This window comes from Synchiropus splendidus, chromosome 5, assembly GCF_027744825.2.
Source record: "Synchiropus splendidus isolate RoL2022-P1 chromosome 5, RoL_Sspl_1.0, whole genome shotgun sequence".
NCBI lineage: Eukaryota > Metazoa > Chordata > Actinopteri > Syngnathiformes > Callionymidae > Synchiropus > Synchiropus splendidus.
In genome coordinates, this window is record NC_071338.1 from 10,480,243 (window position 1) to 10,502,999 (window position 22,757).

At 43.6% G+C, this 22,757-nt stretch overlaps 1 protein-coding gene across 1 annotated transcript; it reads right to left on the reverse strand.

Annotated features, from left to right (window-relative positions):
* Nucleotides 1-2,982: 2,982 nt before the first annotated feature.
* Nucleotides 2,983-14,915, reverse strand: LOC128759479 (alpha-tectorin-like). The gene is made up of 25 exons (XM_053866471.1): nt 14,890-14,915; nt 14,694-14,769; nt 14,586-14,603; nt 13,297-13,412; nt 12,874-13,152; nt 12,700-12,795; nt 11,545-11,710; nt 11,081-11,481; nt 10,424-11,000; nt 9,751-10,334; nt 9,109-9,655; nt 8,436-9,034; nt 8,193-8,350; nt 7,662-8,062; nt 7,379-7,575; nt 6,391-6,786; nt 6,019-6,302; nt 5,636-5,913; nt 5,442-5,561; nt 4,688-4,872; nt 4,446-4,606; nt 3,950-4,201; nt 3,720-3,879; nt 3,556-3,646; nt 2,983-3,476 (listed from the first exon to the last, which is right to left on the reverse strand). Exons 2-25 carry the CDS (start codon nt 14,737-14,739, stop codon nt 3,382-3,384), a joined length of 6,207 nt encoding a protein of 2,068 aa, XP_053722446.1. The 5' UTR covers nt 14,740-14,769; nt 14,890-14,915; the 3' UTR covers nt 2,983-3,381.
* Nucleotides 14,916-22,757: the final 7,842 nt, after the last annotated feature.

Below are 22,757 nucleotides of genomic sequence, written 5' to 3' on the forward strand. Positions count from 1 at the left end.
GTAAAGCTGAGGCAAATTTCTATGTGGTGGGTGTGACTTAATCTCTGCTCTTCGCCTGCGCATTGAGGACAACACTGTGCACCCACCAACAGCTTCACCTTCTTCACAGCCCCCTACAGCTGCAGTGACTTCTCTCACCACACAGTCGGCCTCTTCTGCAACCTTCATGCATAAAGTTAAGGTGGTGCCAACAGCTGTTAAGGCGATTTCCCTTCTCAGTGCGAGCTGCTGAGTCGGAGGAACTCAATCGCCTCCTTTCTGCTGTTGTACTAGAATGCATCAAAGCCTTTACATGCACAGGAACGTAACACAGCTCTGAGAACGGTACTTCAGCGACTTAAAGATGCGGGCTTGCAACTGAATGAAAATAAATGCCCCTTTCGTCAAGCCATCTAAAAGTTCCTGGGACGTTCGGTGACAGAGAGAGGCGTTCAGGTAGATATGCCATCAAGCAGACTCCTTGCCGCCACCGATGCCTGTAGCCTTTGTTCCTTCCTGGGTGCTATGCTATGCTATCCTGGGTTAATGCTCTCCTGGTATGGCGGTACCACTGCCGGCCTGCCTGCGGCAAGATGCCAGATTTGAATGGACTGGGGAGGCTCAAGAATGCTTCCTAACTGTGAAAGAGCTGCTTGTGAATAGTCCAGCCCTGGCTGTATAATTTCAATAGATGCATCAGATTATGGATTCGGTGCTGTATTCATTCAATTGCATCTGGATCATGCAGAACGTGGCGTTCGCATCAAGGACACTATCACTGTCTGAGAGGACATACTGAACGGTAGAGAAAGAGGCACTTGCATGGGGGACATACTTGTGGTTTCGGAATTTCACACTGCGTACTGACCATCAGGCACTCACAACGCTCCTCTCCACAAAAGGTCAGATAGAGCTGGGCATCCCAAGAAGGTCTACACAACTTCTCTGTTTACACTAATATATCTCACAGCTGACTGCCTTTCACGCCTACCTCTGCCTACTGCCATTTCTCTCACCCCAGACTTGGATTCTAAACTCGTGGCCCTGTTATCAACATGTCCAGTTGCTGTGACTACTGAAGAGTTTGAGAATGCTTCTTCTTCTTGCTCTGAACTTGCTTCTCTCTGTGCTTCTCTCGCTGTGGAGCCATATCTGCAGCCTTATTTCAAAGTTGAGGATGAAGTGTGTGCAATGGATAAATTAGTGTTTCAAGGGGCACGGCTAGTAGTGCCTGCTTCACTGCGGCACAGTCTCATCCCCTTGCTCACGAAGGTCACCAAGGCATTGAGAGAAGAAGACAACACCTGCGAGAGTTGCACTGGTTCCCTGGAATGCAAGCTCTGGTTCATACACAAGTCACAAATATCTGCGTGCTCAATTTGCCAAAACTCAGACAAGGACGAGTCGGCCCAGGTTTTTGAGGCACCGCTGCAACCTGTGCCACTGCCTGAAGGCCCTTGGAAGAAATTGGGCATGGATATAGTGGGATCCTTCGAAAGTGCCACCTACAATTGCAGGTTTGCAATCACACACAGATTACTACTCAAAATGGCCTGAAGTAGCTTTTCCATCATCTGTTACCACAGAAACTGTGCTTGGATTTCTCAGCAGTGTATCCCGCCGCTATAGTGATCCAGAGTCCCTAGCTGAGTCAGCTGAGTTCTCATCATTCCTGAAAGAAAGTGGCGTCACTCATATCCACTCCTCCGTGTACCTCCCTGCTGCCAATGGTGCAATTAACAGAGTCTTGAAAAGTTGCATCCAGTCCACAATGTGTCAAAAACAAGAGTAGAGAAAGGCAACACCTGATTGCCCACATATGGATTGAGCTCTTGTCGTGAGTGGTATATCACCATTCAAACTGTTGCATGGTGGTAAAATGTGAACAAAGATTCACATTCTCCTCCTTCAATGACCGTAAATGACACCGTGCTGGCACTCCTTCATTCAGAGAGGGAGAAAGTGAGGGTGTGCAGACCAGGACATGTGTTCTTCTCGGCACCCATCTCCATCAAAAAGCGAGTAGGCGCATATACCTATATCTTGGATGATTCTAATAATTCCAGTGCCCAAAAAATGCCCATCACCTGCCTTAACGACTTTTGTCCGGTTGCACTCACAACCACCACCAAGGCTTACACAGAGGAAGTGCAACATCTTGTGGGCTGGTGCAAGGCGAACAACCTGGCCCTGAATGTCGACAAAACTAAGGACCTCATCGTGGACTTCAGGAGATCATACACCCCTCCGCATCAACGACACAGCTGAGGAAGTCGTGAGCACAACTACGTACCTGGGGTGCCAACAACCTCAGCTGGTCACTCCACACCTCATCCCTGGCGAAGGAGGTCCAGCGCTCGCACTTCCTACAGCGGATGAGAAGAGCCTTCCTCCCCCCTCCGAATCCCTCCAACTCATCTGGTAGATGGTTCTGCAGTAACTGCTGTGTTACAGCCAGATTACGAAAAAAGTTATGTGGTTGTCAGACTGTTAAATGCCAAATGAATGCATGATTAACTACTTCCTGTTGTGCAATAACCCCCCAGCTGCCACAATATTTCTGTTTTTGTCACACAGTCACACATTTCGTTGCGGTCTCACAACTGTGTTTGTTGTGCAATGACAATAAAATAAGTCTAAGTCCAATCCATTTTTTCTCCATCTCAGTCATCATTACAACTTTGTCTTCTTCTCTCTCCAAGACTTCCAATCGTTACGCAAAGCAACATTGACACCTAGTGGTCATTTACCCTGATTTCTCTGATTGTCACAGTATTGACATTTTAGTTGACAGTTTTCTCATTCACTGAAACAGCACAGTCTCTAGTTCACCTCTCCTCTCTTGTATATTGGAGGAAGAGCATAATGTTGCGTCCATCAGATGTCCGTGTAGGTTCATTACACTCAGAAAAAAACGCTGTTTATATTGCAATTGATAAATGCAAGTGATCTCATCAACATATTCCCACAAGCAACACCAGACCAAATCAGACATTGAGATACTTCTTGGTTTAAATCTTCATTTATTCTCTCAAGAGGACACTGATTTACATTTGACATGAATGAAAAACTCTATAGCTACATGTTTAAGACATAGTTAACAGTCAGAACTCTGGATCTCCTTCATTGTTTGAGTCTCTTTGTTTAGTAAAGGATTTTGACTTGATATAGATGGCCCGCTTGGAGGCTAACATATGGCATTGTAGTTACACCAAAAGTATCGATATCGAACACAAAAGCACCCCAACAATGCAGACAATTTCTTTTTCAGCCCAACCCATCATAACACAATCCAGAGTCTACAGCGACACAAAGTAATTGACATATAAAAGTGCTTATTAAGGTTCTTATTTTTTACACATCATCTTTTGACAAGGATATTGAGTGAGTAAGTTCACAACATCACATTAAGGTTTTGACAGCCAGCATGGTGGCCACCAGCAGCATCACCAGTGGGCTGAAGTGACTGGAAGCGTTGCTCTTCAGAACTTGTCGTCCTGAAAGAAGAGACACACTAAATCACACACACAGAAAAACACAGAACAAGAAAATATTTGAAATGTTAATGTAGCATACGAGATCGTGTCTTGAGCGGTCCAAGTGAGATGCCTGAATTGTCACGAGGCAATTCTCTTCTAACTCTGTTGTGGTGGCCGGGATAGCAGTGCTGCAGGGAACCAAGAAGGGTCTGACTCAGCACAGACTTTCACACACAAACACAGAAGTTGGATTAAACTTACCGCTTCACAGTCTTCTTCTTTCACAAGACACAGGTGCATTCGGCAGTGCAGGTAAATGGACTCAGCCTCGTTGAAGGTAAAAATCCTGAAAGAAAATCTTGCTGCGCTGGAGCGGCCATTCTGTATCAGGTCAACGGTACCATCTTCTGTGTTTGGACACCTGAGATATATGAAAGGTGGTTAGGGTGACACCCGTCCAAACTGATGATGGTGGAAAACAAAGTATTTACTCGTCTACAATGAGGTCCCAGCGGATGGGGTAGTCAGCCTGGTTGACCGGGGTGGCCCAGCATGAGTCCAGAACGGTTGTGAGTTGGCGTGCATCCACTCCTTCAGTTCGCACCTCAACAAAAAGTCTCTCGTTGATCTGCATCTCAACGTTCTCCGCAGAGGTGACTGGATTCCAGAATGTAGCATCCCGGTAAGGGATCATCCGGACCCGGTACTGTCCTTGGCCCCGTGGAAGCTTCTTGTTGATCACGCTTCAGAAAAACAAAAAATGTCAAATGTATTACATACCAAATTGCTTGCTAGTCTTCCTTCTAAATAGTTTGCATGGGAGTGAAAGATGATCTATGACTTGACACAGGGGCACATGACTGCCTGACATTCCCGTTGTCACAGCTTATATTTCACTTACTAGGAAGAGTGAAACAACAACTACACAGTGTGCTGGTGATGAGAGCACCAGAGTTTTGAGATGCCTCTCGCTGGTTGTACTCTCACCTCTCCACTGGGTTGATGCCCACTGACATGGAGAGGGCCTGGCTCAGCGGGTATTCACAGCAGAAGGGAAGACGGATCCTCTTTTCACGACTGATCACAGAAGCATGAGGATCCACATCAGCTTGTATCATGTTCTCATAGATGAAATGGGTTCCATTGCTCTGAAAGTATGAAATTGAGACACCTGGTCTTCATGCCGCATTCACGGAACATTTGAAACCGTGAATCTCTTTCGTTTTTACCTTGAGAGCTGTCCCGCAGATTTGATCATCATTGTTGTAGTTGAACACCAGTCGTCCGTCCTGGATGGTTCCGTTGCAGGAGGCATCGTGGAGGTGAAGGGAACCGGAGTGGAAGCCGGCTTCAAACAGCTGACAGCGAGACACAGACATGGTTCCCGCACTGCTGACACATGTGATTTCCGAATCTGGAACGGAGACAAAGTTTTTGTTAGTTAAAATTTTTTGTCATTTTGAGCCAAACAAGGACAGAAGAGACAAGAGGTGAAGCAAAAAAACAATATATTGCAATATATATTGATGCTCTTGCTGTCGCAATGAACAATCAACACACTGACTGCAAGTATCGACACATATTGGATTGCCCAGCATTAGTTGTCCAAATTCAAAATCTGTATATCCCGTTCACAAATGTATTGTAGTATGCCTTTTCACTCGGAATTATATGTTTACATCGACACTCCATAGTCGAGATCCATCTTGAAATATGTTGGCCGGTGAGGGACATGAAATTGCTTCGCCTTTCCCGTTGTCTTCTTTCATATGCCAGGTCAAGGCTATCGCAGCGACAACGGACACCGAAAGTTTGAGAAAAAACATTTAAGATAATGAAAAGATTACATCTAGAACACAGACTGATACCTGCAGCTAGAATTCGATAACATCATGCTATCAACTCGGAATGTTAAAATAAACTTCAAATTAAGATGATCAACATCTGTCTGAAGTGTACAACACAACAAGAGATCCTTCTCACCGTAGCACTCATTTCTGGCTCGATGGTGGTCCTCATCACAGAGGCAGCCATAGACACCATCCTTCTCACCACACCATTCAAACTCAGCGCAGTCCAGGTGCTCACAAGGATCAGTCTCATCTGGGGGCAGGTGAACAGGTCAGTAATAGACGATTCAAGCACCAATATGGCACCTCTTCACTCTGAGAACGTACCACACAGCAAAGGTGTGCGCCAGTCTTCGATTTCCAATCCTAAAACTGAACAAGCAGCTTCGTAGGAGGAGACAACCGAACACAACATTTTGTTGGCAGGAGTGTAGAGACACAGGTCATGGACACAGGCGTTGTAGAACGCGGCAGGGTTGGAGTGAATGTGGCAATCTCTGAAGGGACCAGTGGTGTTGGTGATGACACTGCAGAGCTGTGAGTACTCCTCAATGAACTTGCAGTCATCTAGACCGCCACCACTCCTGTCGTCAGTAGATCCGCATCTAAATGTGACAAAAGACATTGCTCAGGTTTTGAATATACATGATAAGCTTATCAAACATTGTGCTGTACTGAGAGCAATTGCAAGTCTGAAAAAGGCAACACACCTTGGCAGACTTGTTGCAGCCTTCCAACTGTCTCCAAATTCATTGTCGTTTGCCGCAAGATTTCCATTGGGCATCGCTTTGTCGTCTGCAGTGACACCGTTGAAGTTACCGCACATTCCTGTGACTCTGTTTTTATGGTTTTGGCCAACTCGAACGATCAAAGTACTGCGGCCATCGAATTGCACTCTGAGGTCAACTGCATCGACTACGATGTATCTTCCCTGTCTGATGACTCTGGCAAGATTCCCCACGGTGACGGGAGGATTTACAGCAACGTCATTGACCTGGAAGTTTACAGTCAGGGTCAAAAATGTAATAATGGTCACACCTAAAGTAATGTACAGGATGGCAACTAAAGCAAGAAACAGCTACCTTCAGATGTCTGTTGGCTCTAATACTGATATTTGCACTCTCTCCTCCATTGGACAAGACAACATCAACAGTGGAAACAAATGATACACGGTTGTTGCCACGATGTTTGTTTGTGGCGAGAATCTTGAAATGTGTCTCATTGTTCCTGTGGCTCAAACTCTCAGAGATGACATATGAGCAAGTGCCTTGGAAATGAGACACAGCCCCATCAAAGGAGAAGTAGTGTGGATCTCCCCACACGATGCAAGTAGCCATTGAGTCGTAACAGCCCAGAACACCATCTTGGATGGCACACTCTTGGGCAGGAGTGCATGACTCAGGTGAGCAGCGCAAATCATTTGGAGCATGGCACTCGCAGTGTTGAGTGCATCCATTCGTCCAAAACGTGTCACCAGCCTGATGAAAGAATGGAAATGATGTCACTTTGAGCAGAGCAATTACCAAATTTATTTCCCCAATTTTGTCAAATGACCCTTCAAGCGGACCAGTCAGTAGATTTCCAGACGGATTTTCCCTCTTATTTCCAACACGACTGTGTCAATAATTCCTAAATTCCAATAAATTCCTTTGTGGAAAGGAATTTTGTGGCTACCTCAATCCTCACTTTGAATAGCTAATTCATTTGGGTGTCTTACTGCTGTTGCTACTTCAGTGTTTCATTCTGTAATACACAAAATAATCTTGTTAACTCTAGTGGTTAGTGGTTTCCCTTGCTTGTGATTACGATTTTAGATGATGCCAAATCAACGAGGACATGAATATATTATTTCTGTTCTTTCTTCCCATTGAAAAAAATAACTTGTTCTGTCAGTGGCATTAACCCATCCAAGGCGAGTTGATGGAATGGCAAGTTTTGGACCTTTTAAAACACTCAATTTGTCTCAGTTTACAGCACTGATTTAATTTGGTAACCAGAGAGGTTTTAGTATTTGTTTCAGTTATTGATAAATAATTTAGCGACTGCACTTGATGTGAGACTATAACTTACATTATAGTAGAATCCATCGTACTGGCAACCGCATCTTTCAACTGGAACACAGTCTCTTCCGCTCTTCAGGAAGCCATCATTGCAGAAACAGCCTTCTGAGCAAACTTGTGTGCAGGTGGCATCAGTACTGCTGGCGCAGGTGTGGGCACAGTCCGTACCGCAGAGCTCATAATGGCTGTTTGCGGGACAGTCCATTCCTGGATTAAAAAGAGGGCCATATGTGGTCTATATTTGACTAGTACTCAAATATTGTAGTCATATTTAATCATAAGAGATGACTCACGGCAGGGGGTGTCCTGGCGCCACGGGTAAACTCGTACATTGGCAGACTGGCATGCACTGACATATGCCTCAAAGGCTCTGCACAGTTGATCACCACCTTCATTTCCAGATATGCAGACATCAAACACACAGTCATTAAAGAATGGTGTTGGGTCCACCTCCTCATGGCAAAAGCTGAATGGACCATCAGCCGCCCGAATCAGTTGACATTGGGCTTGAGCTGGTGCCACATTGTTGCATCGTGGACAGGAGGATCCACAGCCATCACTACAGGTGTCATTGCTTGGTACTTTCCAGGATGTCCCAAACTCAGATGGACTTCTGACACTCATTCCTGAAGGACTCTGGAAGTCATCCCTTGGATTTCCATTGAAGTTTCCACAGAGTCCTCCCATTTGGCCACTAATAGAAGCAAACAGAGGGACTCCTCATTAAACCATACTGCTGTGTTTTGGATATACAGTATATGATCACATGACATGGTTCTCTACTTATCTAAAGCAAAAATAAGGGAATTCAAGACTAGTTTTACCTGTAATTGGAAGGCACAGAGATGGTCACAGTAGTCCATCCATCATACGTAACCGTTAGTCCAAAGTCAGTGTCAATGAATGTACGGCGTCCACTTGCATAGATGGACACTCTGCCACTGTTTAGCAGTATTGGCATGTTCTGGGTGACGCCGTTGACCTAAGTTGGGGAGACAGATATGCGACTGGTTACGGCTGGTGATGGAGATCTTTACACCAAGGTTATGGATTAAGGTATGACTTACCTGAACCATACCCCTCCTTGATCTTGAAATATGTACTTCAAAACCCCACACGGTCACAAAAACATCCGATGTGATTGACACAGGACGTGTGCGCCATTGTTCATTTCTAGCCTCCACCAAAAATGTGTGAAGACCCTGGGTGATGTTGATAGGTTTTGCCAGAACATAGCGACACGTTCCTTGGAAATCGTAACGCTTGCCATCAAAAGTGCGGTAGTGTGGGTCACCAGAGGCAGAGCATATACCGTGAGGATTTGGATGGCAGCCATATCGACCATCCACCACTCCACAGGACTCTTGTGGCCCACAGGAGGCGCTTGTGCAGTGGACCATTCCTGTTGTGCCATCGCAGGTACAAGAACGCTGACATTCCTCACCATCCCAGAATTGTTCACCTCCTTCTCGATAGTACCCTTGGTGGTAGCAGCCACACGAAGAGGGTCGCACGCACTCATCACCATTGAGGACAAAGCCATCATCACACTGGCAACCCTCTTGACACACATTGTCACAAGAATACGGGAAGGACAGGCTGGGGCAGGCAGAAGGGCAGGAAGATCCACAGGATTCATAGTGGCTGTTGGCTGGGCATATTTGTTCTACGGGAAAAAAAACAATGAGTAAAAGAGCAATTCTTTTATGAATGGTTGCTACAATGTCACACATGGCTTACCACAGTTGGTTGCATTCCTCCAGGGTCCAAGATCAATCCCTCTTTGCTGGCACATTAGGACATAATCTCTGAAAACCTCACACACAGTTGTTTCTGGATCAGCAGATGAGCGGAGAATGTCCCTACATGTTTGCACCTGCGGGACTGGGTCAATGGACCTCCAGCATTGTGTGAATGGGCCTTGTGGTGAGGCAAGGATGCTGCAGTTTGTATTGGAATTTGGATTTGGTGTTGTGTTAACATTGTCTACACAGTGAGCAGCCAATGAGCCATCACGCCAACTGTCCCCAAACTCCACAGGACTGTTCACCAGGTTCCCATTTGGTGTTCGGAATTCATCGCTCTGGTGACCATTGAAGTTTCCACAGAGTCCACCAAGGGTTCCATTGTAGATAGCTGGAGCTTTAATTCGCACAAAGTGAGGCCAGACGGTCTGCACTGTCACACCAAAGGAGGTGTGCAGAATGATACTGTGTACGCTGCTGTGGTAGATCTGGATTCTGCTGTTGGGGAGGCTGAATGGTAATCGGACAAACTGACCATCAACCTGCAAGGACAGGAAGAACCCTGTTATTATAGTAAACAGGGTCAAAAGAAGAATAACGGTGGTCAACATTTGTTATGTTTGAGGCAGTATCTTACCGTGACTCTAGAAGTGCCAGACATTTCAATTGCGATGCTTTTGCCGAATGCCTCAAACTTCAACAGTCTTGAAAAGCCTTGTTGACCTCGGGGTGCCTTTTCTGCTGTCACCATGAAGTGGGGATGACTGGACAATCCCATCACCTTGGAAAGAGTCAATCGACATGCGCCTGGATACTGATAGGGCAGCCCATCAAATGTTTGGTACGATCCAGGACCTCTTATCCAGCATGTTTGATAGCCTCTTGGTCTGCATGCTCTTTCTCCCTCCTCCAGGGAACATGACTCAAGTGGGCCACAACGATGTGGGTGACAATTCATGGTACCATAACTGCATCTGCAGCGCCACTCACAGTTTTCACCGACTAGGACAGTTTGGTCATTCCGGTAGTAGTGGCCTACAAAACTGCAGCCACATTCTCGATGAGGAACACAAGCACCACCACTGAGGATGTAGCCAGCGTCACAAACACAGCTCTCCTGGGCAGGAAGAGGGCAGTTGTGTGTGGAATTTGGACTTGCACAAGTATTGGGGCATCCTGAGCCTTGAGATTCAAAGTGACTGTTTTCAGGGCAGGGAATTTCTGAAAAAAAAAAACAGTTTTTAAAGTTTAAATTAATACTTTGACAGGAGCGTCATTGTTAAGGTGTGAAAAGCAGACAAAAATATTACCACAGAAGCCTCGTCTTCTCCAACTTGGTAGCTGAACTCCAATCTGCTGACACTGAGTGGCATAAACGTTCAATGCTTGGCATAAAATGGGCTGATAGCCATCCCCAATGCACAGGTCGAAAATGCAGTTATCCATAAAGGACTGGGGAGATAGCTGCTGGTGACACGCAGCAAAAGGTCCTGATGCGCTTCGAAGGATACCACATTGGTTGTCGTTGCCGTATAACTGAGAACGGCTTACAGGACAGGAAGCGCAGTCGAGGCCTGCACATCGGATCCCACAACCTGCCTCGTCATCTCCTTGTGCACGCCAACTGTTCGCAAAAGTCACATCAGAGGTGACTATCTGGCCCTGGCGGGTACGGAAGTCGTCCTGTCGTCGCTGGTTGAAGTTTCCACAAAGGCCGCATGTTGCATTCTGATAGGCGTATGGGAGGCCGATCTTGACGTAATGATTTGCATCATAGGACACTTCCAGGCCAAAGTTAGTGCTGACAATGACTGAGAAACCTGACTGATATATCTGGATGGATCCATTGTTGAGAGAGAGAGGGGTGGATTCGAAGACTCCATTAACCTGCATGGACAAGCACACAACATTCAGAGTTCTGTCAGGATCAATGTCTTGTGAAGCTCAAATCAGAATCAGCTACACACCTTAGCCTGACCACGATGACCTCTCACAATCTCAATAACCTGGCCATAGACATGGACTTTGACAAGTCTGGTCCAGGAAACTCGAGTGCTGCCTCTGTGCTCATTTTTGCCCTCTACTCTGTAGTAGGGCAGATCAGAGCCACACTGCTCGGACAGAACATAAGTGCATGTGCCCTGGAAGTGGAACAGCTTGCCATCAAACGTGACATAGTGAGGATCTCCACTGATGGTGCAAAAGCCCCGCCGCACTGTCTGACAGGAGTATTGGAAAGCATCCCGTTGGCAGATTTGTGAAAAGGCGCAGGGTTGGTGCCGACACCGCAGGCCAGACGCAGTGCAAGTACACTTTTGGGAACAGGTCCTGTCGGTCCAAAATGAATCACCCAGCTGCACAGCAACGCCTGTGAAGAAAACAGTGAGTCAAACCACAGAAAAAGAGTTGTATGGCAACTATTAATGTGTACCGTTGTAAGTACAGCCTCTTGGTCCATTGTCTGTCTGGAAGGCCCATCGCCCAGGAACATTCACGTTGCTTCCTGATCGGATGAGTGAGTGCGGACCTGATGCTCGGTTGGAGAATGAACCCGGGATGGTGAAGTGGTGAGTGGAAGAGTTGGTGTCGTATCCAGCCTAAACATCCATTTGAGCAACAAGTAATGATTTTTTTCCGTTATCCATGAGTGAAGTACACACCAAACATTGAACATAAGCCCTCAAGCAGCATGTTTATACGTCTGATGTCATTCTGTTGTCTCTGAATGGCAAGTTGAAATGTTAATGCTGGCTTTCAAATTAGCTTTTAGCTGCTGGACCTTGTTCACTTCTCTTCCATTTGTCAGTCATTTTTGTACATTTGAATAATACAGTGGTACCTCGGTTTTCGAAGTTCGAACAAAAATTTCGAGATTTTTATGCTTCTGATTTCAAACGAAAATCCAGAACTCAAACGCCGTGGTAGAGTGTCACAAGGGAGGTGCTCGCTCTCCACACCTCCGAGGCTGGAGCGCTCACTCCAGGGTTTGATGTCCTGTTGTGGGCTGGAGCTCAGACAGGGATGAGGCGAGTCTGGGACAGAGCGTTACTTGGTTTATGACTTTGTCACAGCCAAACTGCACAGAAGCGCACATTCAGAGCTGGACACGCACCGGGCACCTCTTCACTTCTGGAGAGACGTCACTCACTCTGCAACCCCTCCCACATGCAGCGGCCACACACATAGAGGAACAGCGCACCTGCAGCAGACACTCTACATTCACTCCTACAAAAGCCTAGTTTAAGGCTTGAATCGATTCAGATTTCGAACAAATCGCTTCTCGGACAGCCGTCTGGAACGGATTGTGGTCGAGAGCCGAGGTACCACTGTCGTTACTCAGCCAATTATCTTCTGTAAGTAACCCTCTATGAATAGTTGTATACTGTTTTCTGGCGTTATTGTAGGTTTTCAAACTTTATTTCTGTCCTCACTAAAATTGACCTTTTCATTAAGAGACTTTTCCCGCTTGAGTTGATGCATCAAAACAACCTTAGTCAAAATTATTTTGGGTTTCAGGGTTTGACTGTGGTTATTATTCTGACAGCACTAAAGAGTCTTATGGTTACAGTTTAAACATATTTCTGACCTGGATGGAGTGTGAGGTGGATGCAATGTATCCGTAGTTAAAGAGCATGAAGGAGCGTTGGCCGCCACTGATCAGCACAGCTTGAACAGTCGTTCTCTGCAAGAAAGTCAGAAAAAATTTCCACCAGTGTTGTGACAAATGTAACCTTTGCTTTCACAGTGGAGTAAAACTTACAGTTGGTGTGTTTGAATAGTATGCCACCTGATACCAGGTGGCAACAAAGACCATTTGAGCATTAAAGGTCGGTCGACGAAAGTAGCGGCGTATGTCAGTGGTAGCTCGCTGCAGGACGCTGCCTCTGTTGTATTGGCAGTAGGTGATCCGACCGCGCCATCTGTTGTCCAAATCTGTCCACAGAGGTGCGACGATGTCTCTGGTGGAATGGGTTGGAAACCTCCGAGGCACATACATGCTGAGCGGACGTGTGAAGGTCAGGTGTCCGTTGTGGTTGACCTTAAAACACATTCAGAGCAAAATGGCATTATTCTTTGAGCATGATCAGGAGGTGAGTGACAAAGATGGCACAGTGGGATGCATGAAAGTGGATGATTCCAGAGACGTGCAGCTGGAATCTTGCTCATGTGTAATGTCACATACATAAACTCGACGGTGAGACCGTCCGAAGTACAGGAAGGGACGCTGCAGGCGTATGGCAGGAGAACTTCCATCGTCCGATCTGGCACTGTTGGTGCCGCCAGTGGGATAGAGAGTGGCTGAAAACAAAGCCAAAAATGTTTCACTCAGTCTGGATTAGATTGTTGTCAGACAGACAAATGACAGCAAAAATTGAAACAACGAGGTGGTTTGAATTAAGATAAATCTAAGTCTTTAATCTGCCTTTTAATAACGTACTTTATTATCTGGCCACTAGATGGTGGTTTCTATGTACACAGCAGACCTTAGCAAAGTGCGACCTCAGGGTCAAATGCGGCCCTGCTGGAGTCAGAGTAAAGCCATAGAACTGATCACGTCAGGATGTTTTTGACAATTTTGTTTTATGCTTGTTTGTGTTCATTGTGAGAACTTTGTTGTTGTTGTTTTTTTTACTGTTCATCTTGACTATTCCATGAGTATTACTTGTCCGTTGAAATCTATCGCATCCATTAGAAATCTTAAAATGGAATGTGCTTTAAATTGAATGTGACACAACCAACGTTTTATACATTTATAATAACACATAGTGTCTTCGGTTGATTTTTCTTTTCTTCGTATCATTTATTGATAACATTTTGACATTAGGAATATCTGCTGTTATGACACGGCCCTGTGATAGGACAGAAGCATATGGCATCCAAGGGATTTTTAAATTTGATAACAGCAGTATAAGAATTAGAGACCAGCAGGTTAGGGATATGAAATACTGCGACTCCAGTGTGGAACTTAAACAGTACAGTACAGTACATATTTCAGCAACACACTCATCATATCGAGATTGAAATTTTTCTTTTCCTAGACAGACTGTCAACTGTGCATCATTCTCTTAATTGTATCTTCTATCGTTCCAAATTTGAATTCCAGTGGTGACTAAAATGCGTGATGAAAGCTGAGCAAGGCTTCAGGAATGTCTTCCAGTCGTGAATGTAATTTACATCATGTTTCAATTTGTTTGAAGTTGTGACAGTTATTCTGTCCTTATCTCTCTTCTTGTTTCTTGCTACCACAGATGTATTAGCAATCAACCAGCAGTTTAGACAATATTTATACACATCTGCGATCACTTATTTGACTGCATGATACTCTATTTTTTCTGGGCTTTACTCTTGCATTTTCCTCACATTGAATTTGTGCTTCTTTAAAAATGAGAGCGTGTGCTACATTTAGCATTGACAAAATACAGTCAAGAGTCTGAAACTTTTGAATGAATGGATGAACAAAAAGACACCTACTGAAAGACACCGCTGCTCCTAGAATGGAACAGAAGGAAGATGTTAGATTTTTGTTATTACTTATTTGATGAATCTGTATCAACGAGAAAAAATAAAAAAATCACATACCTATCATCGCCATCAGCAGGACGGGCAAAAGGATTTGACCCGCCATAGTTGCAATCTCAAAAATGAATCCTGAAGTCTATAATGAGACACATGCAGATGTGAAGTAGCATCAGTGCAAGAAAGTCCAGCTGCCTGTCACAAAATGAAATCATACAGCAAAGCATGACTGCAGTGAAGCCTGCAGTGCATCACTCACCTGCTAGTGCCGCTCGTCAGGTGAAGATGCAGCGCAGCACAACCCGACTTTATACCATGACTCTTGGCTCCGGTCCAGTGTGACGCTGTGTGGCAAGTTTGCGGGAAATCACCAGTTTCTTTATGAGCATGTCATGTATGTCAATCATGTGAAGGAAATCAGGAAGAATATAATAATTGATGTGATCTGGCAGCGAAGACTTCCAGGTATGTTCAGCAACACCCGTGACGCTGAAACAATACGTCGCTTACAATAATAAAGATACTTCCTCTACAGAATGTTGTTCCTGAAGTATGGAGGCGCTTTGCGTTCACTTGAAAAGAAAAAAAAGTAATAAACAATAAATATTACTGTACAACCCAACCTATACAGTAATTTATTTATATTTTGCCTTGTTTCTCTTTTTCAGAGCGATTATGACTTTTATTTATTTATGTGTTGTATTTATTTTCTGATTTTAAAAGTGATTCATTTCTGGAATTTGTTTGAAATATAGTATTTTTTTGGATGAAAGATAAAAAACAAACATTTTTCACCGCATTAAAACAAGATATAGAGTTGAGAAGTGTTTGGCAGATCGACTGGAAGATGTTACGAAACCATCCGTAACTCACCTTAGTGTAAGTTTGAGTCTTACATTGCTATCTGAGGGCCATCTCTGCACTCTCTGTGACCGAATACTTGCCCACAAAGGTCACTAATCTATATATAATCTCCCAGCACTTAAGTGACTTGCACAGGTACTTTCAGATCATTCAGATCTGCCATGGTGAGCAGCTTGCTAGTACTGATGGAATGTTGATGTCTGCCCTGAAAGGTACGTCACTGGAACTTCAGAAGATAAGCGAGATAATTTAGTGATTTACAGATTGTGGTGTTTCACAGCCAAACGTCAACGCGGGAGGTTGTGCTTTCACGTTTATTTTACAAGAAGATATCATAAACACAACACAAACTACGCTTGAAATGATCATTGATTCAATAAAAATATATCGGATAAAAACGCACAATTTCCAGATTACAATGTTACATGTAGACTATTTTGATAATTATATTAAAATTATTTTTAAAAAAACAACTTTTTTTTTCTTTCTGTCATGTCCCTTTAGGGCAGAGCTTCTCAATTATTTTCTGTTGCGCCTCCCCAGGAAGACGTTAACATTCCGCGCCCCCAACTCCCCGCCGCCTCTGTAAATATCATTTGTCTATACAATGATCATATGTACACCTCTGCATAACATTGTATTCTTATTAACATTAAAGAAAAGAAAAAAAAGAATAGTAATATAGATCAACTTATAATAAAGAATAACTTTATTAACATTGTTTTAGTCCTGTCATGTCCCTGCCTGCTTTAAATCCTCCACTATCATTCCTGACTACAATGACTACAGACCGGTGGTCATGAAGTCCTTTGAGCGCCTGGTTCTATCTCACCTGAAATCCATCACGGCTCCCCTCCTGGAATCCATGCAGTTTGCCTACAGAGCCAACAGATCTGCACATGATGCAGTAAACCAGGTGAGTTATTTATTTATTAGTTACTTCTGTTATTATTGTTCATTTCTATTCATTTTATTTTTATTTTTATTTTTATTTTTATTTTTATTTTTATTTTTATTTTTATTTTTTATTTTGTTGGTGCACATCATTCCAAAGCACCTTCTTAGTTGGAGGGATACTCACTGACCAGGGCAATAAAGCTGGTTCTGATTCAGCATTCAGCATTAAAGTCCATCAATTTGTCTGAAATTAAAAAACAAAAATCACGAGTGGATGTGCAGTTACACTTTATTCTCATACCTTCGGGGCACCGTAGATAACAGTGATCATAATCGTAATCTACAGTGGCCTGAAGTGGACAAAAAGCATTCACTGAGGAGGGATTTGCGCGAATAGATAAATATAAATAGAGGCATTCATAAGAAAGAAAAGATATTTCACTTGGAACATGTAATAAGCCTGTGTCGCTGATGCTTCCATTGTAGCCTAAATTTTAAAAAAAGTAAAACCCATTATAATCATTGTCCACCCACTTCTCAAAACACACTGATGCCCTCGTGCTCTGCAATGACTCCTGTTGTCCTATGAAATTGCCACTGTTTCTGGTGAAAACATCTGTTGTACAGGACTTTTGCAAAGTTGTTTTTGAGCAACTTTGTCCGCCGCCCTAGACTGTGATCAAATGCTACATATGTTGTTTCCAGCATTCAGCGCTCAGTCGCCTGATGCAAGGATCTCACCGTCGTGGAGCTCTTTCTACCGGGATGAGGAGCAGGTCTCCTGGCAGGATCAAACCTGTGTGGTCAGTGTTTATTTACATCTTGGACTTTTGAACACAATGGACATTGTCTTGGTGTAAAAGGATACTTGAGGGTATCAGCATGTAGTAATCATCATCATCATCATATTATTTATCTTAAGGAAGTACACCTATTTCACTTAGTGTACAATGGAAGAAGGACAAATGAGTTGAACCACGCTTCATGTTTTCAGAGACTCTCTCAGACATGATTCATTTTTACACCAGTCTGCACTTCAAACACATGATGTGAATAACACGTTCCAAAACAGAGAAGTGGATTTAGGGATTATGTCTCTGGCGATTCAACTTCTCTGTTAGAATTAAAAGGCCACTGCGATAGTTTTGCATTGATGTTTCACCTGATGTTTTGATGCCGTTCTTATTTGACCTAATTGGAGAATTCCGGCCAACAGGATCAACGGGAGCTTTTAAAGTGACCTCTTGGAGTGGTTGTGATGCCTCACCTTTATTTTCAGTCAACTCGAGTTGGCATCACATGAATAGATTAATGTGAAAAGGCTTTAGTCCAATTGAACAGCACACAATGAGGACCGTGCAACAACAATGGGTGACTCAAAGAGGGAGTGTTTCATTTGACATGCGATGAGTGAGTTGTTGATGGACATGCTATTTGAAATTGCTTCTGTTAGACGAGGAAACTCACATGATGATCATCGAGTCATGTGAACCAGTCAGAGGAGTTTTTCCGAGATTACAGGAAGGACTTACGTGACGGTAGCTGTGCCAAAAGATTCCGGTCCAGGTAGTAGTGCAGGAGTTTATGTTGGCATGAAGAAGCTGAGGAATGTTATGTTTCATTATCTTGAAAGTGAGCAGACAAAATCTTAATTAAAAAAAAAAAATGCTGAAATGCAGAAAAACTGTCGACCAGTTCATAACAACACTTTATCAACAGATTCTTTACTGTCAGGGATTTAGAATCATCTTGTTCTATCAATCAGTTTTTGGTTCCTACATATGTATTGATCAACGGTGAGGATCTCTACAAAAGGTTAATATTCTGCTTATTCCTCTTCAAATAATATTTTGATCATACTGATAACAATGTGTATTTATTGTCGACAGTTTTTAGATTGTAACTTTTTGTTTGGCATGTTCCTTCTATAGGTTGAAACCTTGGTTAAAGCGGAAGTGCAATGTTTTACTGAGGCAAAGGTGAACGGAATTGAACATACAACGAGAAATTTTCAGTCTTTCAATAATTAATAATGCGCACAACACCCCATCCTGCCACGTGTAGAAGGTCGACAGAGAGTACAGGCATCTGGCGCAGGACTGTGCGGACTGGTGCCTGAGAAACCACCTCTCCAGATTAACACGGGTACAACCAAGGAGCTGGTGGTGGACCTCTGCAGGCGCTGACACGCTCCACCTTCACCGGTGAACATCCAGGGTGCTGACATCGAGAGGGTGGCATCATATACAGTAAGTACCTGGGTGTTCACTTGAACAACAAACTGGACTGTACATTGTTGATTGTCAATCATTTGTTTATTTATTATCTATTTATACAATTTATTATTATCTCTTGAGTTTTTCCTATATTTTATCTATTTCCTCATGATATACGTTTTTATATTTTCTGTATTTATTTGTTTTCTGTTATTTGATAGCTTGTGACTTCACTTTTTTTTTTTTAATGCTGATGCTTTGTGGACGACCAGTAAATCTAATCTTAATGAGAGATGGGTTGTGAACTAGGGTTTGTTATGTTAAAGTGTACTGATAATTACAACCATGTTATGCTTCACAATCTGACACATTTATGTGATCTTTTCAGTCCAGTTTTGAGTTGTCACCTTACAATTGGAATAGTATGCCCTGTCAACTTCTGTTGCATTTGATAGATAAGATAAATAAAGGAAATAATGATGAACATACAAACAAATGAATCATAAAAACAAATCCACCATTGAAGGCGCCAAGATCTGACTAAGCTTACTTCATCAGAGACTGCACGTGATCAACCACAACATTCATTGTTCAGACGTAACAGGAATTTACAATTAAACCGCAAAAACAATGAAGGGTTTTGAGCAATTGATCTCCAGTCTTGTGCGGAAGAAGCTCAATATACTCATCTCGGAATCAGCTTGACAGATTCCTGAGCACAGAAACACTTCCTTCCCACCAAAAGGCCTTTGAGCAGCGTGTGAACATTAATTAAAGAACGCTCATGCCTCTGTGTTGGTTCATTCTTTCATGGCGGCTGATGCTCTGATGCCCATACTTGACACGCCTCAGCTTAGTTCTATGCCATTGAAAAGTAGACACCACCTAAGCATCACCATCACAGCGGCAACACACCTATAGCATGGACGAGGGACTGGACACGGAAAGGACACTTGCAGGAAGAGAGTTCCACTGGCCTGTAACACCATCTATCTGGTGAACATCACACAAGATAGTCCGGGATCACAGCACAACTTCCTTTAGTGAGTGATAGAATCAACACATCCTCACTCCCATGGCGTCTTATATTGACGGTGAGATTGTTGCCTTTGCCGATACTGACAAATAAGGCAGCCCCCGCCCGGATTAATGGAGAGACTTCTGCTCACTGCCAAGGAACCAGGCTGAGATGAATGCTACAGCACAGACCTCAAACACCAAAGGTTCTTGAAGTCAGCATGCTCTGGTCTCCTCAGTGACAAAGTTAAATTGAGGGGGAGCATGAGGAATGGTTGCAGAACCTACAACGGAAAAGTGGTTGCACAGGCAGATATTCCTGACAGACCAAGCATATCAGGGAACACAGTCATGCCAGAACTGAGGCGTATTTTCCAGACTATAAGCCGCAACTTTTTTCTCGCGGTCTGAACCCTGCGGCTTATACAACGCTGGGGCTAATGTATGGATTTTTACCAGGGATGCTCCAATCGATGAGAGATTGATCTCAGCGTGATCGGTTAATGCCGATCATTGCCTGTCATTGCCGATCACAAAATCCGATCATGTGTGACGGCCGGCACTCTGATGAAGGCTTATAGACCGGTGCGGCTTATGTATGAAAAAGATCTATTCTCCTTCTTAGATTTGGTGGGTGTGGCTAATATACCGGTGCGCTCCAGAGTCCGGAAAATACGGCACACATACGAAAATAAGTCCAACCAAAAGTGTCACCGAATGGGGAGATCACGAGCGAGGAATCTGAAAATACCAAAACACGATGATCAGAAAACAACAATATCACAAAAATAGGTAACGCGTGAAGATTGGAAACAAACAAAGATTAGAAACAACACTAACTCAGGCACCAGGGGAAAAACCAAGGGATCAGAAAACACGAGAGCGAGCGGACAGGGAGAAGGATATGCTGAAGCCAATTACCTAAGAATGAGTAGATTCGATCTGGCACCCATTGCTGAAACCATGGTTTCAACCATGGTCCACGGTCCTTTAAAAAAGGGGCAGATGATGATCTGTAGATTAGTTCCAGTTGTGTGCCATATCCAAAAGAAGGGGAAGGAGGCGAAAACGAAAGTGGTGCAAAATAAAAGCAAATCATGACATGGGATACTGGGTCAGAAGTGACAATGATATGTGGAAGAAATATGTGAGACAAAGACATTTACTCGAGATAAAATGTTCAGCATTGTCCGGAACACAACGCATCACAGGTGACACTGAAATTATATATTTTTTTGTGTTTTCACATTAAAACCCAATCCTTCCCAAACCACAGAATGATGCCTTTCTTTTAAATTCCAAGAAGCCATGTGATATAATAGTTATATCATAGTCACGAAATGTTAAGTAACACGTTTTTAATGATTGTAATGTATCAGAAGATTAAAAAATACCATGCACATTACCGGAATCCATCGTCAAAGACAATCAAGAAACACGTGTTGAAATGCTGGTTAAATGATTGATGGATCGCTCAGTTTCATTCCATTGTGGGTTTTTTCTAAGTCCACTGCCAACCTAGCAACCAACCAGGAAATTGCAGAGCACTTTGTGCTTCCTCCTTCTGATAAGTCACAGTCAACACAGTCACATGTCAATCAACGCCATAAGGCTCTTCATTAAATTTCTCAAGAATTATGTCATTGTTTTATGTAAGTGTAGCTGTTCGCAGATGGGGCATCATTGTTTCCTTTACGGTAAGTCTCAACCATCGTTTCATTTGAACTGTTGCCGAGCTCTTTGTCTGACTATTGAAAATTGCTTTTTCTAGAGACTTTCTCTTCCAGTAGAATGTGTTGTCTCTCTTGAGGTCTCAAGCTACTGCATGCATTGTTGGACAATGTTGCTGTTGCTTATGCTTAATGCAATAACAAACGATATTTAGATTCAAACGCGGGCTCTTCTTCAAAGGAATTAAATTCATTTACATTTACTCATGAAACAGGTCTCGTGTCTTGCCACTTGTCTCGCTACAGGCCACGTGCTTGCAAACTTGGCCCTGGTTTGTGTTGTGTCAAACCACAAGTCTATTTGAAGAGTTTAAATCTATGTAGCTAGGACTCTTGTTTTCTCCAAGACATGTTCTCCCTTCGCAGCCACAGCCAGATGATTGCTCTTCCCGTCTCCTCTCCCAATTTGAGGGTGCTCCCTTTCACAAGCTGCTTCCATTCCTCCTACCTCCCAGGTCTGGCTGGCATTCTGCAATGTGGTCGGTGCCACCTCCAGCTTCATGGGTCAGTCTGAGAGAGACCATCAATCCCCTCACCTCGCCTCGAGGAGACTCCTGCAAATAGGGCTGAGCGCTTTTAATTAAAAATATAATCCTGATTTTTTTTTTTCATTGAACAGTAAAGTGGTTCTTCAGTCCAAACTTCACTTGGAAATAGTATATTCTCTGTTTCGCTGAACAAAGTAAGACAGAAAATAATTTTCTGTTCGGAGCCGGACACATTTAGTGAGGAGCATTAGAAAGACTGGGCCAACTTTAAATCATATTTGATCGCTGAGTTGATCCAGTTTGTTGATGAAAATAATTGGTTATTAAACCCGACACTGAACCAGAGTCACAGTAGCTACCGAGAGAGTCTTTTACAGTTTTTAAAACACCTTCATAACTACCCATTATGAATACATAGAAAGGTAAAACATTCTTGTTGAAGAACTGCTGTGCTAAACACTAAAGTAAAACGTTGTAGATCTGAATGAATGAAATATTTTTATTAAATACTTTGTACTTTCCATAGTTGAATGTGCTGACAACAAAATCACACAGAAATTTTCAATGAAAGTCAAATGTATCAACCCACGGAGGTCTGGATTTGGAGTTATACTCAAAATTCAAGTGGAAAAACACACTCCAGGCTGATCCAACTTTGATGTAATGTCCTTTAGACAAGCCCAAATGAGGCTCAGTCGTGTGTGTGCCCTCCGCGTGCCTGTATGACCTCCCTGCCTGGGCATGCTCCTGATGAGGATGTTCTCCTGAGGGATCACCTCACAGACCTGGACAAAAGCGTCCGCCGACTCCTGCACAACTTGGCGTTGGTGGATGGAGCGAGACATTCCAGATGTGATGTTCCAGATGTGCTCAATTGGATTCAGATCTGGGGAACGGGCGGGCCAGTCCACTTCG

Bases quoted from the DNA above. Each gene is read 5' to 3' on its own strand.
- LOC128759479 (XM_053866471.1), bottom strand. From the start codon at position 14,739: ATGGCGGGTCAAATCCTTTTGCCCGTCCTGCTGATGGCGATGATAG. The intron at 8,351-8,435 runs GTAAGTCATACC...TCCCCAACTTAG, and splicing joins CAAGGAGGGGTATGGTTCAG to GTCAACGGCGTCACCCAGAA. The intron at 6,303-6,390 runs GTAGCTGTTTCT...GTAAACTTCCAG, and splicing joins GAGCCAACAGACATCTGAAG to GTCAATGACGTTGCTGTAAA.